A 16,307-nucleotide genomic window follows, 5' to 3' on the forward strand; every position below is an offset into this window, starting at 1 on the left:
TCAAAGTGACATGGTGAAAGCCAGGCTTGGTCCTACTGGGACTATCAAATAATGTGTTGCACAGGACTCAGTGAACAAACACGTGAATAATTTGCCTGCCTCCACCCCCCCCCGGAGCTGGATTTGACATCACTCTAGAGCTTCTGTCTTTGCTACAGCTAGGGACTGCTACAGGGAAAGCTAGGCTGGCTGCAGTCTCAGCGGCGGAAATGGCCACCCACACATGGTGTTGCAAGAAGGCTACTTGAAGAACAGATGACAGAGCAACTGGTTCCCATTCACCCAACTCATGTATCCCAGCACAAAGTCAAGTGGCATTCAAATTAAAGTATGCTAGCTTTTAAAGATAAGCCACAGGATGAACAGAAGATAACCATGGACTTAGGGGTTGTGTTCACTGCTTCATGGAGAATCATACACTCTTCCTGAAATCATTTCAATCTCTTGAGTGTGGCACACAGTGATCTCAGGATATGTGGGACCCAAATGCTTCCTGTTTCAGTGTAGGCAGCAGAAAATTAGTCTCCTGTAGCATGGTCTCCACTGTGTTCACCAGACTCTTAGTATCAGGGCTTCTTCTCCCCCTCTGCATCACTACAGACTACACATACTGGCTTTGCTGCCTGCTAACCAACTACCTCCTAAGAAGCTGCAGCTCCCTGTCTTGGCAGCTTTTAACACAGGCATTTCTTGGTAGCAACAGCACCGTAGTCTTGGATTTCCATGACCAACTGTGTTTTCAGGTCCCATTTAAAGCAAATCCTGAGCCCTTCAAATGACTTTTTGGGGGGCTGAGCCACACCTTGACCTCAAAAAACAGGTCTCTGCCTTGCTTCCAAAGTGACAATCAACAATCCAGTAGAAGAAAGCGAACTTCTGAGATTAGATCCCAGTCGGGTTGGTTTCTGGAGAGCAAGGTGAGGAGAGCCAGTGCTATGCCTGACAGGAAACACCAGCACAGAGGGGAAGGGATGGAGTTACGAGCGCCACGTTTTTGTGAGGGAAGTGTTATACCTGCGAGCGCTCACCGCCACCACATCCTCGCATCATGTTCATCCGCACGCGGCTGCAGCACGACGACGAGCTCGGGTCCTATCTCCGCAGCATCCCCGGAGCTCGCTCCCGGCCGGGACGGGCACTCTCGCCCCGGCGCTGCGTGCTGGCTCGTCGGCCGCTGTCTCTGCCGGGGAAGGGCGGGCGCCCCGTCCTTCCTCGCCGCCGGGGCGGTGGACGAGGCAAGGGCTGCCCCCAGGGCAGGGGCAGGGGCAGGCAGGAGCCACCCCCGCGCGGGGCGGAGAGAGCGCACGGGCACTGGCTCCTCGCCGCGCTCCTCTCCACCTCCCCGAGAGGTGGCCCCGGCGCTGCCCGGAGCCGCAGCCCTCTTCCCTTCCCTCCCTCCCTCTCTCCCTCCCCCGTCCCCACCTCTCCTCCAAAACCGCAGGAGCCGCCGCGGCCCCGCTTCACTCGCTCCGGTGCCAGCCGCGGAGCGGAGCGGGCGGCGCTCGCCGCAAGCACGGCCCGGGGCGGGAGCAGCCCCGCCGCCACCCCGCCGCCCCACTGCCATGGCCGGTGTCGCGACCCAGCGTTGACGATGCTGCTGGGCGCCCCGCGGGCGGGCGGCTGGGATCGCGGCCGGGTGGGCGAGAGGCTGCAGGCGGCCCTGGCCGGCCTCCAGGAGCTCCAGGTGCTGCGGGAGAAGCAGCGGGAGCTGGTGCGGGCCGCCCTGGCCATGCCGCAGCGGCCGGCGGCGGGCGGAGGAGAGCAGCCCCTGTCCGCCCACAGCAAGGAGCACCGGCTGGAGGCCACCCTCACCGCCCTGAAGGAGCAGCTGGTAAGGGACGGGACGGGACGGGACGCCCCGCTGCCCCCGGGGCCCGTTTCCCGCCCTGTGGGGCCGCGGTGCTGAGGGCAGGCGGGCGGAGGGGAGCGCCGCCGGGCCGCCCCGCACCGGGCTGCCTGACACCCGGCTCCCCTTCGGGAGCCGCCGGCGCCGTTTCGGGGCCGAGCGCAAGCAGGGCGCTGCAGCCGCGGCCCCCTGCCGCTCCTCCCGCCCCGCCGGCGGCGGTTCACCCCCGCGGGCAGGTGCGAGCGGCGGGGCCCGGCGGGCGGTCGCTGGGGCGAGCTGCGGCGACCGCGCCTGTCCCCGTCGCAGCCGTTATAACGGTCGCTTCTTTTCCTCAGGCGGGGCTCACCTGAGCGCGTATGCATCGACCCGAAATGCGTAGTGTTGATAGAGGGCTCTGTGCCAGGAGGAGCGCTGCGGAGAAGTTGTTACCCGGCATTGCTCATTCATCGGAGCCGAGGAGTAGGAGATGATTAACTTCAGTAATACATGTGTCACGCTTGTGAGCGCTCAGCTCGTAACTGCAGTAGCCTTTCGAATAGCAGATCGAAAGACACGCAGAGTGAGATACGCACAAATAGACTGAGCGCTCAGGGGTTTGGTGTGGGCATGTGTGCGTACACCTATGTGCATACACCTATGCGCATACACCTATGTGCATACACCTATGCGTGCACACCTATGTGTGCCTGCGCAGTTGCGTGCCGGTGGGAGTCAGTCCGCCAGGAAGGGTTTCGTAGGCCAGGAGTACTTTGTTCTTGCAATGGACTGCGTGATCAAAAGGGAAGACTAACTGGATGCCAGGCCTTGTATTAAGTGTTACACTGGCCGCTTGCACAGGGTTTTTGTGAAAGAAAAAAAAATTCTGAATTGCGACTGAAATGAGTTTCATAGGTGAGACAACAATCAAAGGGTAAAGGGCTTTAATCTCTAGTATGGGCAATTACACACTTCAGTAAACTCAGATTTAATTCAGAGCCCTTTCCCTCCCTGTACTGGTGCAAGGCTTGGCCATCAGTTATCAATCAGGTGTGAAAACAGCACGGTTATTCACTCCCCGTAGGCAGCTTTATCAGGCAGCATCTCGGAATAAAATTGGCTTTAACCTTCAGGGAAACCTAGCCACCACATGTGAAAACACAGCAGCGGGCATATCTTGATTAAAGTAAAAAATGCAGAACAAGTGGACTGCCAACCACTTGATTACCTGTCATTGATAGTTTTAACTAATGGCTCTACTTTATTTCTTTTTTTTTAACTGAAGAATTGAAGGCATTTATTGCCTCTCTGGGGCCACTGGGTTAACAGAAGCACGCAATGACCTCCGACCATAGTGACTGTTCTTTTTTCACGTCAGCTGTTGTGCTTTAATTACTCATTTGTGTATATATTTTTCAAATAAAATACGAAAATAGAAGATTAGCTTGTCAGGACTTTACTGGCACCTTACAAGGCTTTCCAAGGACGTGGGAGAATCTAGGCATTAAAATGGAAGAAAAAAATGGCCTTTAATTGCTGCCCTTAGAAATGCAGGAGTCGGTAGGATGAGAGTAACTTGGCACATCGCCGGAGAGGGACGGATTTCGCCAGTAGGTGCCAGTGCAATTATGGGAAATGTGTCTTCTGGGGGTGCCTGGGAGGGAAGTGTTCATAAAGCTTGAGAGGGATGACTCAGAACTACATAAATCCAGGGGCAGGTTCTTCAGCAAAAATGCAGTTGTGCAAATGCTTAAAGTAGTGATACAAAGCTCTTCCGATTGACCCGTGGCTGCTGGAAGCTTTTCAGACTGGCATACCTGGTACCTTTATTCGTTTTTTCCCCTGCAAATTGCAGACATATATTTGAGTAGAGGTGCATACCTCAAAGCTGCTTAATAGCAAAGTAAACCCCACTGAAAACAGGCTTTTCACAGTCCTGTTAGAGGGAGTCCACAGATCCTAGGAACTTGGCGACCACAGGCTGAAAACTGTTTCTCAGTGACTGATGAGCAGCGTATTGCACTCAAAACCCTTCAAAAGTCTGTTCGTGATCACAGGAAATTAAGTTAAAACTAAAACCAACAGGAAATGCAAAGCACAGCATTGCTCAGGGAGTGTTAGGTCTTCATCGTTGTTGTTCTTGGCCCATGGACGATGTGATCGCTGCTCTATAAGCTTTCAGATTGAGAAACTCATTAACAATGTAAATGTAGCTTTGCCTTGCAGTGTATCTTGATCCAAGTTTCAAGTAGAGCTGTAGCCCTGGGCTTTAGCGTGGTCATGGTTTAATTCATAAAAAGTTTGGTCCTTGCAACATAAAATGGGGAAGCTGTATCAGCTGGAGCTGGCTCAAGACATCTCAGCAATGGAAACAAGGCAGATAAAGGGTCAAGCCAGGCTTCTCTTATAATGGCAAGGTGAGAAGCAGAAGAGCAGAGGCAGTACCCTTAAGGAGTCAGGTGCCACTAGCGGGAATGGCTGGAGCAGGGCCATCAAATGCCATAGGGACCACGTGTGGATGCCACTCCAGCATCCCAATCTCTTCCCCAACAACAGGTACCAGCGACAGCCAGCAGCTGACCTTTCCAGCAGTCTGCTGTAGGCAGCAAGACTGCAGGCTTCCTGCTGCCCCTAGCAGTCATGTCCTTTTTTGCCCCAGCCAGTGGCTCTTTTTGGTGGCCAGGGGCTCTTCTGGCAGCTGCAAGTTACTGCAGTGCAGGCACAATCAACTCAGTAGCAGAAGAGAAGCAGAGTTAAGTGATACCATCTACTGTCAGTGATCCCAAAGGTGCTAAACTAGTCTCTTGGCCAAACTATGTCATGGTGACATAGAGGAAAAAGAAGAGATGCAAATTCAGGCTAATACAAAGAAAGAGATCTATGACATTTTCACTGTCAAAGTAGATGGATATCTAAGGCTGCAGCATCCAGTATTTTCTCAGCTGTTTCCTCAGAGTACATATTGATAAAAATTGGTTGATTTTATTTGAATCCAATGATTTTGCTTTGCAAGCTTTCAGGTGGCTTAAGATGTTATAAAAATGTGAGAAGGGACACATTATACTGAAGAGAAGAAAAAAAAAACACTTGGTACCCTGCATTTTGCACAGGGGTTTTTTTTCCCCTTTAGATAATTTTAAATAGAAGAAAACATCCTTTAAACCAGAGGTTTTATATTTTTTTTAATATTAAACTAACTTAAAGTTTTTGTCAACTGAGAGAAAGAGGTGCTTCCAGAAGGAATTCACCTCACTCTAGAATAAGGGTCTGGGATAGGTGAGATTAATTTTCCTCTGAAACTGGCTGTTTTGCAGCATTGGTTACAAAAAGACCCAAGGGTGAATAGATTTTAGATATGCAAAACTAGATAAGATTAATGCTATCTTTTGTCCATTCCAAAATACAGTTGGATTAATAAAATTATAAGGTGCTAATCTACAACCAATAAATGTCAAACCCCCTTTAACTGAAGAGATTAATAGTTGAGAAGAATAGTCAAGTATGACCTGTGGGTTTTGGTGCCTTGATTTGGGGTGCCAATTTGCGCCGACTTAAAGGAACCTGCTTTTCAGAGAGTGTTCATCCTTCTGAAAAATGAGTGGTATGACAATATCCCAGATTTGGCTCCCCAAAACTGTAGGCCGTCGATAGTACAAGTTGATTTGGAAAGTCTAGTCCTGCGTTGTGTGGTGTACAGAAGTCTTCACAGCTGCATTGCCCAAAGCAAACAGATGGTTTCACCTGCAAGGTTTTGTCTCATCTAAAATTCATGCTGTGAATTGAGAAAGAGTGTGTTTAGGGTTTATTGTTCTGGGTGCTGCTTAGTGTGGTTGTTAGAGCAATAACAACCTCAAGCAAACACACCGGAAAAGTCATCCTTATCCAGATGGTTTGAGGACAGCGTTTCGTCTTTGAGTGCAAAAGGAGTTAAATGAAATATCAAAGCTACAAAGTCTGCCGAAAACTTGAAAACCCAATGGTGTGAGACACCATGAAAGGGTTAAAAACAATGATGTAAATCATGTGTGTTGGTTAAAATGCTGTGAAAGCGCAGACAGAACCTGGAGGTATAATAAATAATCTTTGAATACCTGAGAGCCTTGTGGCCTCTCTGTCATTAATCAGAAACCACAGACTGAGGGATTGGCTGGCAAAACATTAATCATTAAGCAATTAATTCCACCCATGAAAACAAAACTTTGTGATTTCCTGAGTAGGTGGGATTGAAGGAGGCATGGCATGTTTTTGCTTTTTCACCATAAAGGAAATAAGTACTGAGGAGGTAATACATTCATCATTCAGATGGGATAGAAAATCTCCTTTATTATCCAGTTCTTCCCTTCCTTTTTGTTTATATGAAGCAGGAAGAGGGAAAATCACCGCGGGTTTTCCTAGGAAGCAGTAATGAGCCTTTTGAGCATAAACCTTTCTAGATGTGTGACACTAACAAAAAGGGGCTTTATTTCTTGTGTCTTATATGTTCCTCCAGTTCTCCATAAAAGCATGCTAGAAATACGTTTTTATTCTTCTCAGCAGCATCACCAGCCATAACAGTTGTCTTGTGACACTCATGACATCTATCTTTTTTCTCTTTTCCTTGAATCCCAGTTTCTAATCATTTACCAATTACCTTAGGATCTTAGCTTTCCTTGCTTTTAGTATTTATAGCTATGGAGAAACCTAAAAATGCAAATATTGAAAGCTGAGTAATCCAAACACAAGGAAAGTGGAGTTGAAAATGTGTACATACTGATTTTGATTTTCTGCATGTCATTTAATTTTGCAGATACTTTAATTAGTTCAAGGGACCTAGATTATATTTTTTTCATATTTGAGGTTGGAAATGGTGCTAGAACTGCCACTTGTATTTTTAAATCTGAAACATACACATCAAGAAGAATCTTAGTCATGTTTTTCTCACCATTACCAAGTGGAAACCTGGCCCCTCAAGGACTGTGAGCACAACTTTACAACCAACTTCAAGAGACCACCTTTCTGTAAAGTACTGTTGGATGGATGGTGAGGTGTGATATAATTAGAAGCTTCCTAAATAGCGACTGGGCCTAGATAATTTGCCAAGTGCCATGTGAGAAGTTTGTGACAGAAACCAACTGTGGTTCTTTGGCTGGTACCTAACGCCTGGCCATCTGCCTCGCCAAGCTGACAGCATAAATACCAGGGGAGCAACTGCGGGAGCCGTTACCTCAGATCAGCCTGGTCAGTGACTGCAGTAGGCAAAGGACCTTGTTGCTGGCTTCTGAAGGGTTATTCACAAGCTTGAGACACCATTTGTTTTAAATACAGTCGGTTTCACAGCAGTATTCAAATGCCACCTTCTCCTTGCATAAAATATGTGGAAATACAGCCACGAGACATGCAAGGAAAACTTTCAGCAAAATAGATGTCACAATTCGTGGAGTGTACCCTTTCAACTATAAAGACATGTCATCAAAGCCAAGGGTTTTGCAGAAATGAGTACGCTGCCTTTACTTTGTATGGCAATAAGATACCTTTACATACAGCAGTTTCCTTTCATCAGGCAGCATCTTAGAGTTCATGCAGACAATCCATAACTTTTATCTCATCCTCTGCTCAGAGGCAGTGTATGGCAAAATGCAGTGCATATAATAATATGTTAATTAGTTAAAAGATTGCCATCCTCTTTAGAGATACAGTTCCTGCCAAAGGTGTAACAAAAACCCCAAAGGTTAAAATAAGTATATTCAGTATGAAAAGTTTTGAGAACATGTTCAGCTGGGCAGAAGACAATATATACTGAAAAACAGAATATTTTGTACTTGTCCATTATGTTGGTCTCGTTACAGAGAGCCAATTGCAGCAGTCCCTAGCTAAGCAAAACACTTCATGAGAGCAGAATTTGTCCAGCACAGATGGCCTGAATTCATGCATTGCCACTGAGATTCTAACTGTGATTATTCTTCATTTCCTCCTCCTTCCCTCGACTTGTGAATTAGTCTCGTTTGAGGAGACAGGATGTCGGCTTGAAAAGCCACCTGGATCAGCTAGACCAGCGAATAAGTGAGCTGAAATTGGATGTCAGTAAGACCTCCAGTGAATACTTGGATAGCGACAGCCGGCCCAGCTCAGGTAATGTGCACTTGGTCATTTATTCCCAGGGGTGTGGTGCTAGGAGAACTGGAGGGTGTCAGCTGCTAAGCAAAACTCTTCTGTGTTGTTTGGTCAGAAACAGTGCCCCATGGCTGAGGTGGAGAGTAGTCATTTGGCACAGAGCACACTGACAGAGCTGGTGGGAATCTTCCTGCAAAGCTGATTTAGTTGGAAAATACTTATTCACTCAAACAGTACTTTTTCTGGATTTTTTTTTATTTTAAAATGGGCATTTTAGCCACAAATGGAAGGAGGAGGAGACGTATTTATTAATTAATTACCTTGTCCAGTGCAGAATGACCATCGGCGAAGTGGCTAGAGGACTTGCTAGAAGTGAAGGAGACCAACATCCATGTCAATGCTCTGCTTGAATCCAAGAAGGGTCCTGAACCTCACTAAGGCTTTGAAGATCACTACCACTGCAGTGCTCTGGCCAAATGAATGTTTGATCATTTATATAAAAATGACACAGCTCTATTAAAAGACACTGAGAAAAACCACCCCAACAGTTTGCTGACTAAAGCTTTCATGGACAGAAAAAGAGATTGAGTTTCAGGTTTCTGGTCTGATTCACAGAGAGCTGTACTGCAGACTTTTATAGCTAGGAATGTCTATTATTAAACAGAATTTTGAAAAGCCTTAAGTCTTCAGTGAGACAAGGAAATAATTTTTTTATTTACAGCATATGGATTTGCAGCCTGGTACTTAGAGTGGGTATAAAAAGTGCAAGTTTCTGTTGAGTGTTTAAGTTCAGGAGTTATGCACTCAGGCACATACACACAGTTCAAAAGAAAACAGCTTCCTTTTCTGTTTGCTTTATATAGAAAGGAATAATAAAAATTCCTATCTTGAATTTATACAGAGCTTTTTTTAATACTTCCATAATTAATTGGCAATGATCGCAAGACACAGAGAGAGAAGATAGCCTCCATTCTCTGCCCTTAGACCTTCCAGCTATCATAGACTTGGCAGCTCTGATCACCGGCTAGTTTTACTCTACTTTCCCATCCAAGCTGTGCTTGTATGCATCTAGCACAAGTTACAACAGCGTTAAGACAGCCCTGTTTTACACCAGTTGCATAATAGTCCCCGAAGACGTTCTCCAGTGAAGAACTGGGCGTGATGGTGCTTCACTTCACCCCATCCCACTCTCAGAACTAAGCATGCATGTGTGTGCCAAGCTGGCTCAGGGCCCAAGTAAATATGCAGAAGCCCAGTAAAAGGTGGTTGAATTAGAGTATACCTCTGCTAAAGTTACCCAAATAAATGATCGTAAATTTAGGCCTGTGGCACGTAGCAAATGAAGATTTATTTTATTCTCTGCATTTTTCTTCTACAGAGCATGTTTAGTTGCTGTAACTAAGAATTATCTACCTATTTATTTTAACTCTGCAGGCTTCTATGACCTGAGCGATGGTGGTTCTTGCTCACTCTCCAATTCTTGTACCTCTGTGTACAGTGAGTCCATCTCCTCCTCCCACACCAGTCTCTTGCCCAGCTCTCAACACCCTAAAGCAAGGCTCAGTGTGTTTGATTACCGACCCAAGTCTGCAGATGAAACTACTGTGCACACCACCAGCTTCCAACAGCAGGGAACCTATGTCAGTGATGGATGTCGAATTACAGCTGGCACAGACATTTCTGGGACTCCTGCCAGGTCCCGACCGAGGCCAGTTTCCACAGGTAATCGACTACAGAACTGGATACTCATCAAGAGAAGGGCAGAATCCTGGTTATTACTTTTAGGACCTAATATACCAATGTGTAATCAATATATAGCACTCATTTTCAATACACAAAGTGAGAATTAATCAAAACCATAGAGCCAAACTGTTTGCTGTCCAACTTTCACTTGTCTCCATACTCAGATACTTTTAAACAATAACAAATACAAGGACGTATGCATTTAGAATTGGAAAAATATTTAAGTGCATGAGATAAAATTGTAATGAATGTTGAGATACTTTTTTTGATTTACCTGCTTGTGAAATGAAAAAAATTGCAGTATTTGAAATACCTTGTGTGAAGGTGCAGGGATGTATGAAAAATATAAGATGAATTCAAAATTAGAGGTGATGCATTTTACTGAGAAAGATTTTACAGAAATCTAAGGAGAAAGAGACATTTCCAGACTTAGTGCCTGTTTTCTCAATCTGTTGTAAAATGAGTATGATAATACTTACATATACCTTGCTCTATTTATTCAAATTAATGTGGACTCAAACGATACTCTTTTTCATAATTTATTATCTACTGTTAGGGATAACAGACACCAAAGGTTAATTGACTATCTAGGAACCAGTCATGAGCCTAATAGTGGATCAACGATGAATATGCATCATACCTTTAGACAAAATGGACAAGTCCATTAATATTCCAAATCTCTTGTTTACCCATCTGTGAAGTGACATCGTATCACTTCTTATTTTGGGTCTTTCCATGGCCTCAGAGCAACCTTGTGTTAATGCAGTTCATATGGTGACCCAGCCAGATGTGTGACAGTTCCATTATAGAAACAGGGAAGCCATAGGGAACATCATTTGAAGTACCGTGTCACTCTGGAGTCATTCCTGCAGTTTCTTGACCTGAGCTAGCTCACCTCTGGCTTGCTTGGAGCAGACGCAAAGACCACCTGTTCTGTACCTATCTGTGCAGACGCATCTGAAGTGATGGTGGGAAATCATAGCATAAAAGCAAAGTCTTCTCAAGGCTTCTCAGAGGCTGGCAGTGGAGCTGAGCTTAGTGATCCGTGGCTTCCATGTTCAGATTACAGACTTCTTGCTCTATCAGAAACTTTCCTGCCTTGCAGCATTTTGCCAAGACCCCCGGAGCTTTATGGTTTTTTGGATATGGAGATAGACTAGCAGAAAAAGGGATAGCTGATGTTAAGTAGGAGTGCAGGAGTGAGGCTACAGACCTCCTTCAGCCCTCCTTCCTTTTTCCACCACCACCTCCCTTCTTCCTGGCTACAACCTCGTACTTCCTTCAGTGTGAGAAACAGAAGTAGTGGGGTAGTAGTGGGTGTAGTCTTGAAAAAACAATTCTCACAAAGTTGACCACATTGCAGGAAGTGAGGCAAGATGTTATTTCAGAAAAGCATCATTTGGAGAGGGGAAGAAATGTCTCTTTTCCTCTCCTTAGCTTGTCCCCACAGGTAACTGCAGGTACAAACCAATTGCCTTTTCTTTCAGTGGCAAGCAGAAAGCTTGCTGAGACACCACAAGCACAGCATTCTTTTGACACCTTCCTGGTTTGTTTGCACGAGAGAGCACCACTACACACTGACAACAATTTCCTAAAGAATTTTCACTATGAAAATATGTTGTTTGAGAAATCATCATCCTAACCTTTGCTATAGCAGGTCTGTAAGTGCCTTAGGTAGGACACTGCAGACAATGCCAAATTTTGAAGTCTTTCAAAAGCTTCCTGTCACAGGACAGAAATAGTCACTGTAAGTGAAATACGTGGTTGGATTTGATGGTTGGGTTTCCTGGTAGCATGAAGCAGCCAGGAAATCAGTTAGCTGAGGATTTGTTTGGCACTGAAGTCTGCACTGTTGTACAGAGAAATCCAAGCTAACTGCAGATGGTTCCAGTACTCTTCGTACCAGAGGTAACACAGCACCGCAGCACTCTATCGGATGACTTGTCTGGATGGAACAGCCTTGCTTCACACAAGAACACAGCCTGTCCTCTCAGCGCACAGGAGATGCTCCTGAGAGGAAGGTGCAGCCGTCAAGCGTAACTTACAGCAACCTTGACAGTACTCCGAAATTTAAGAGATCTGAATTGGCGGCCATAAATGCCATCTTCAGGGACTGAGCCTCCCATCTGCCTGAATAGTTACCCTTAGATTTTTTTCTCTGTCAAAGTAAAGGTTCTTTAGTCCATTCTTCTGTGTCCTTAAGGCTGACTTTTAAAAAACCCATACATAGAATTATGGCATTCCTGATTTTCTGCCTTTTAATAAAACCTCTGAATATTTCTCTCTGGAATTAAATACTCTAAGAAGTTACTTACTTGAGAAAGGCATGAGACTGGTAACATTATCAAATTAAATGAGACGTTAGGACGTTTCATTGGATTTGGGGTTAAGGAAAAGTAGAATCACATCACTCTCTGGCCTATGGGACACGTGAGTCTTAATGGCTCTCCCGTGTGCATTGAGTGCTTCTGTTTACTAATGCCTTACTAAAGCAAAATGCAAAAGCATAAACAACTACAGCTTCCAGCATTTAAGAGGTTAAGAAACACTATAACCTAGTGTCTGCTTAAGTCCTCTTAAAGCAGATGGTTGAATACTATAGATTTTTCCAAGACACATGATATAAAAGGGTTGGAGGAAAAGCTGGAATTCAAATTTAACCACTTCAAAAAAATATACCATTGACTCTGCATGCTGGAAATTTCAGGAATTTCTGAGTTATATATCCAGAGGAAGTCTTTATCCTATCCTGGGGGGAAAGTGTTCAAAAACTATATCTGTTGTATTGGATAATTTTACATGACATTCAGCTTCAGGCTTTCTGGTTGTTGGATTCGCTTTTTGTCTCTCCTAAGAAATAAAAATAATCCCTTATTTTTGTTTAGTTGGTTGGGTTCCTGTTAGTCTGTGACATTCTAGAACATTTTTATATATGCACAGTTTTACTTTCATCCAAGTAGCACAGTTTAAATTTCCTGCAAAGGCATGAGTTTTGTTATTGGTGTTAAAAGGCATTCTAATCTCCATTATGCTCAGGTGAATAAAAGCTTTGAAGTAATTCAGTGATCTTGGAGGACTGAAACTATTTTCTTCATTCATGCTGCTGGTTTTAGTAAAAGCTAGCACATCTCTCTGAAATAGCACTTTTAGCATAAGCCAGTTTGAATGTAATTGTCTGTGATTTAATTAGGTTATTTATTTTCATCCACTGTGTAGGTGACTTGGAAAGACTCGTTCCAGCAGACACTAGATTTCAGAAAGAGACAGATCCCAAATGCATGTTGCCTGTGTCCCATGCCGGAGACATGCACTTGTTCAGCGTGGACCCCAAATTCCAGAATGACTTGGTCTCCAAGAATGGCATTGATGTGTATCTTTACCCAAGCCCCCTTCATGCAGTGGCTTTACAAAGTCCCCTTTTCTCCCTGGTGGGGACATCCCCAGAAGCAGACCTCCAGGCTCCTCCCAGCAAACCCATGCCTAGTGCAACAGGTCCCAGCTTGATTAGGACTAGGCCAACTACTGAGGCCAAGCCAGGGGGTTACATCAATAAATTACTGCAGCTGACAAGATGCAAAGGGAACAATCGGGCTGATGCCAGTGAGTGGGTTTCAACAAAGACCCAGCCAGCTACAATGCACCAGAGACTCATTATAACCCCCAGTGCTGGTGGAGTGAAAATTAACAGCAGCAGTAGCCAGCTGGAAAAACAAGCGAGTTCTCTGGAAAGTGACAAAGCTGAAGGGAAGCTGCAGAGAGAGGTGCTGGAGGGGGAATGTGCCAAGCAGCAGGAGACCATGCGCTGTGTGAATGAAGAACAGCCATCCACTCGGTCTGACACAGAGCCATCAGCTGTGAATAGTTGTTATCCTGCCAAGTCAGCAGCAAGGGGCTCTCCTCTGGCAGAAGCAATGGAGAGCAGTGTGGAGCACAGTTCATCCTGCTCGCAGCTGTGCCAAGAGGACTCCAGCCCGGGCACCTGGAATGCTAAAGCCATCCCACCCAGAAAGCTGCCCCTCAAAAGGTGTGGCAATGCCAAATTGGCTAACGCCAGCGGTCATGAGCGAGTGGCACGGAGTGAGTTCGTTCATGCTCAGTTCGTCCCTGCAGAATCCCACCAAGTCCGGGTCAAGTTTGCCAGCTCCAAAACGAAGGCAGTGAAGATAAAGAGGAGGAACAGTGAAAAGGTACTGCGGCCTGGGAAGCAAGCCTTTTGCATGGAGAAGGCGAGAGGGTCCCATGGGGCTGCCAGGCTGCCTGCTGAGTGGAATCAGCCCCAAAGACCACAAGGAGCGAAGAGCCTCCTGCGGAGACCTTCGTATTCTGGTGACGTGACCGGCAGGTCGTGCTCGGAGTCTAGCCTGTTCCCTGTGCAGGTCAAGCTCCCCACTGTGCCATCCAGGCCAGAGCTCTACAGAGCCTCTGCCAATGCACTGTGTTCCCTCGAAGCAGCTTGCGTAGACACAGCCAACAAGAAGAAGCAGCGCAAGTGGCAGTCCACGGTGGAGATCTCTGCCAAGGCCCACCTGGCCAGCCTCTCTAGTAGCTTTGGCCTGGGAGCGCCAAGGCAGCCAGCAAGGAGAGCTGGTGTCCTGCGCACTGTCAGTATGAGGGCTCGCTCCAAGAGTCAGCGCCACGGAGCTTATGCCAAAAGCGAGTCAGACCACTCTGAGTACTCTGCAGAGTGCGCTTCCCTCTTTCACTCCACTATCGCAGAGACCAGCGAAGGGGAGGTCAGCGATTTCACGACTAACCGTTTTGGGGACAGTGAGTCCAGTGAAAGCGATTCGGATGGCAGCAGTAACAGTAGCAGCCTTGCCCTTGACTATGATGAGGGGGATGAAAGTGAGCTGATTTGGCCTGAAGGTTCGGTCAGACAATCGGGAACTGTCCAGGCCTCTTCCAAGCCTCTTCCCCCAATACCCAAAATCTGTCGCATTAAAGCTTCAAAGGCACTAAAGAAGAAGATTAGGAGATTCCAACCTGCCTCTCTGAAGGTCATGACCATGGTTTAAGGGAGAGCAAGTATCTGTTTCTTACAGTGAGACATCCTGCTGGCTCTCATTTGCGAAACAAGAGAACCCATGTGCAGAGAAAAGGACTTGCTTAAACGAACTGTGAATAACCCCCGAATCAACACAAGGGATCTTGTTTGTTAATGCCTGGACATAAATGTCACTGTATCTAATTTCCTCTTTTGCCATTTATTCTGTAAATATGGATCTGTGTATATTGTGTGATGCCTTTTTTTACTACGCAGAAGGGTTACCATGGTGAAAATGAAAACAACCTCTGCCATAAGATTTTACAGGCAGGCTCTTGATGGTTTGTTGACCATATGCACCCACAGAATCAGTCCCAGACACAAAGGCTTCCCAAGAAGAAGGACTCGTCCCAACTGGATATTTGGTAGCATCCTTCCCTCTTGTGAGGAACTCTTTGCAGTCTGAAGTCTGCATTAACCATCCAGCTGTCACTGTGCTCGTATGGAAAAGCTCTCAGTGCTCTCCATAGTTTTACTTTCTGTCAGATCAGCCATCCCATACCTTCTCCCAAACGTCAGGAGGACAAGTCTGTTCTTCCGTAAAAACATACTATGTTTAATCAAGAAGGCAAATGTATTTGTGAATGAGAACAAGACTTCAGTTTGTTTCCTGTTTTCAAAACTGAGAGTATAGGGGGGTTTTTTCAAACTCCCTCTTTATGATGTTCCATGTTATTGTTCATTTGTTGAATGGGTGAAAGAACATAAGGGCTCAGTGCCACAGTGTGTGAATAGCTGGGGCTGAGATTATAGCTTTGCCCCTGAAATTGCAAACTCAATAAATACTATTTAATGTACTTCTGAAAATTGTACTTGTCTGACTTTGATGTCTAAAGAAAATTATTCTGAACCCTGACGTCGCGTCAGGAATGCAGAAGAGCTTTCCTTGGTGAAACAGATCTGCGTTTTCATGATCGCTGTGCAGATCTTGCAGAGGGTTGCTATAGCTCAGTCAGAACCAGGGTCCTTTCAGCCTCTACCTCAGGAAACCTGCTTCAGCACCTGCTTCTAAATGAGTGAATTTAAAACCAGTATTTGTATTGAGGACAGAGTAGTGTTTTAACTGACTCACTTAAATTGATGCAATTTGGTCACAAGACACTTTAATACATATATTTATGTATACATAATGTGTTTTGAATGCATTTGAGGGCACCTATGTGAAGCTTTGAATCGGTTGCTAAACTGATGAAGTGGTTTTTTTGTGTTCAGGCAAGCAGTCCTAATTCTTTCTTCTGAGCACAGCAATCTGGAAGCTGAGCTGAAGTTCACCCTGTGTTTACCAAAGAGCAGATATTATCCTCCTACCCTGTTTCAGTGACCAATCTGAATACATTCCTGGCCTAGGAGACGTAGGCATTACCTCATTCAGCCGAGTGTACTGGGTCTGAAACAAAAGGCAAGTGCTCTGCAGAAACTGTGGGTAAAAGAGTGCTTGTTTACTCCAAGCATTCATTAGCAAACAGAAGTATTGAAAGACTAAACTTTTAGCCAATGCCTTCTATTCTTTGGAAGCTGCGTTGTTTTTAAACCACTCTATTTGCAAATCATTTTTGGAAAAAGAGAAAAGTAAAAGTTACGTAAAGTCATTTAATTCAAGTATTTGAG

At 45.6% G+C, this 16,307-nt stretch overlaps 1 protein-coding gene across 1 annotated transcript in view; it reads left to right on the plus strand.

Moving 5' to 3' along the window:
* Positions 1-15,465, plus strand: part of DACT2 (dishevelled binding antagonist of beta catenin 2) — a 32,947-nt gene extending 17,482 nt beyond the window's left edge. The window contains 6 exon segments of the mRNA XM_050893229.1: positions 821-917; positions 1,105-1,305; positions 1,307-1,831; positions 7,798-7,930; positions 9,347-9,634; positions 12,872-15,465. Of these exon segments, the coding sequence (XP_050749186.1) occupies positions 821-917; positions 1,105-1,305; positions 1,307-1,831; positions 7,798-7,930; positions 9,347-9,634; positions 12,872-14,670 (3,043 nt within the window). The 3' untranslated portion in view covers positions 14,671-15,465.
* Positions 15,466-16,307: the final 842 nt, after the last annotated feature.

Source organism: Gymnogyps californianus, chromosome 3 (genome assembly GCF_018139145.2).
Source record: "Gymnogyps californianus isolate 813 chromosome 3, ASM1813914v2, whole genome shotgun sequence".
Classification (NCBI taxonomy): Eukaryota; Metazoa; Chordata; class Aves; order Accipitriformes; family Cathartidae; genus Gymnogyps; species Gymnogyps californianus.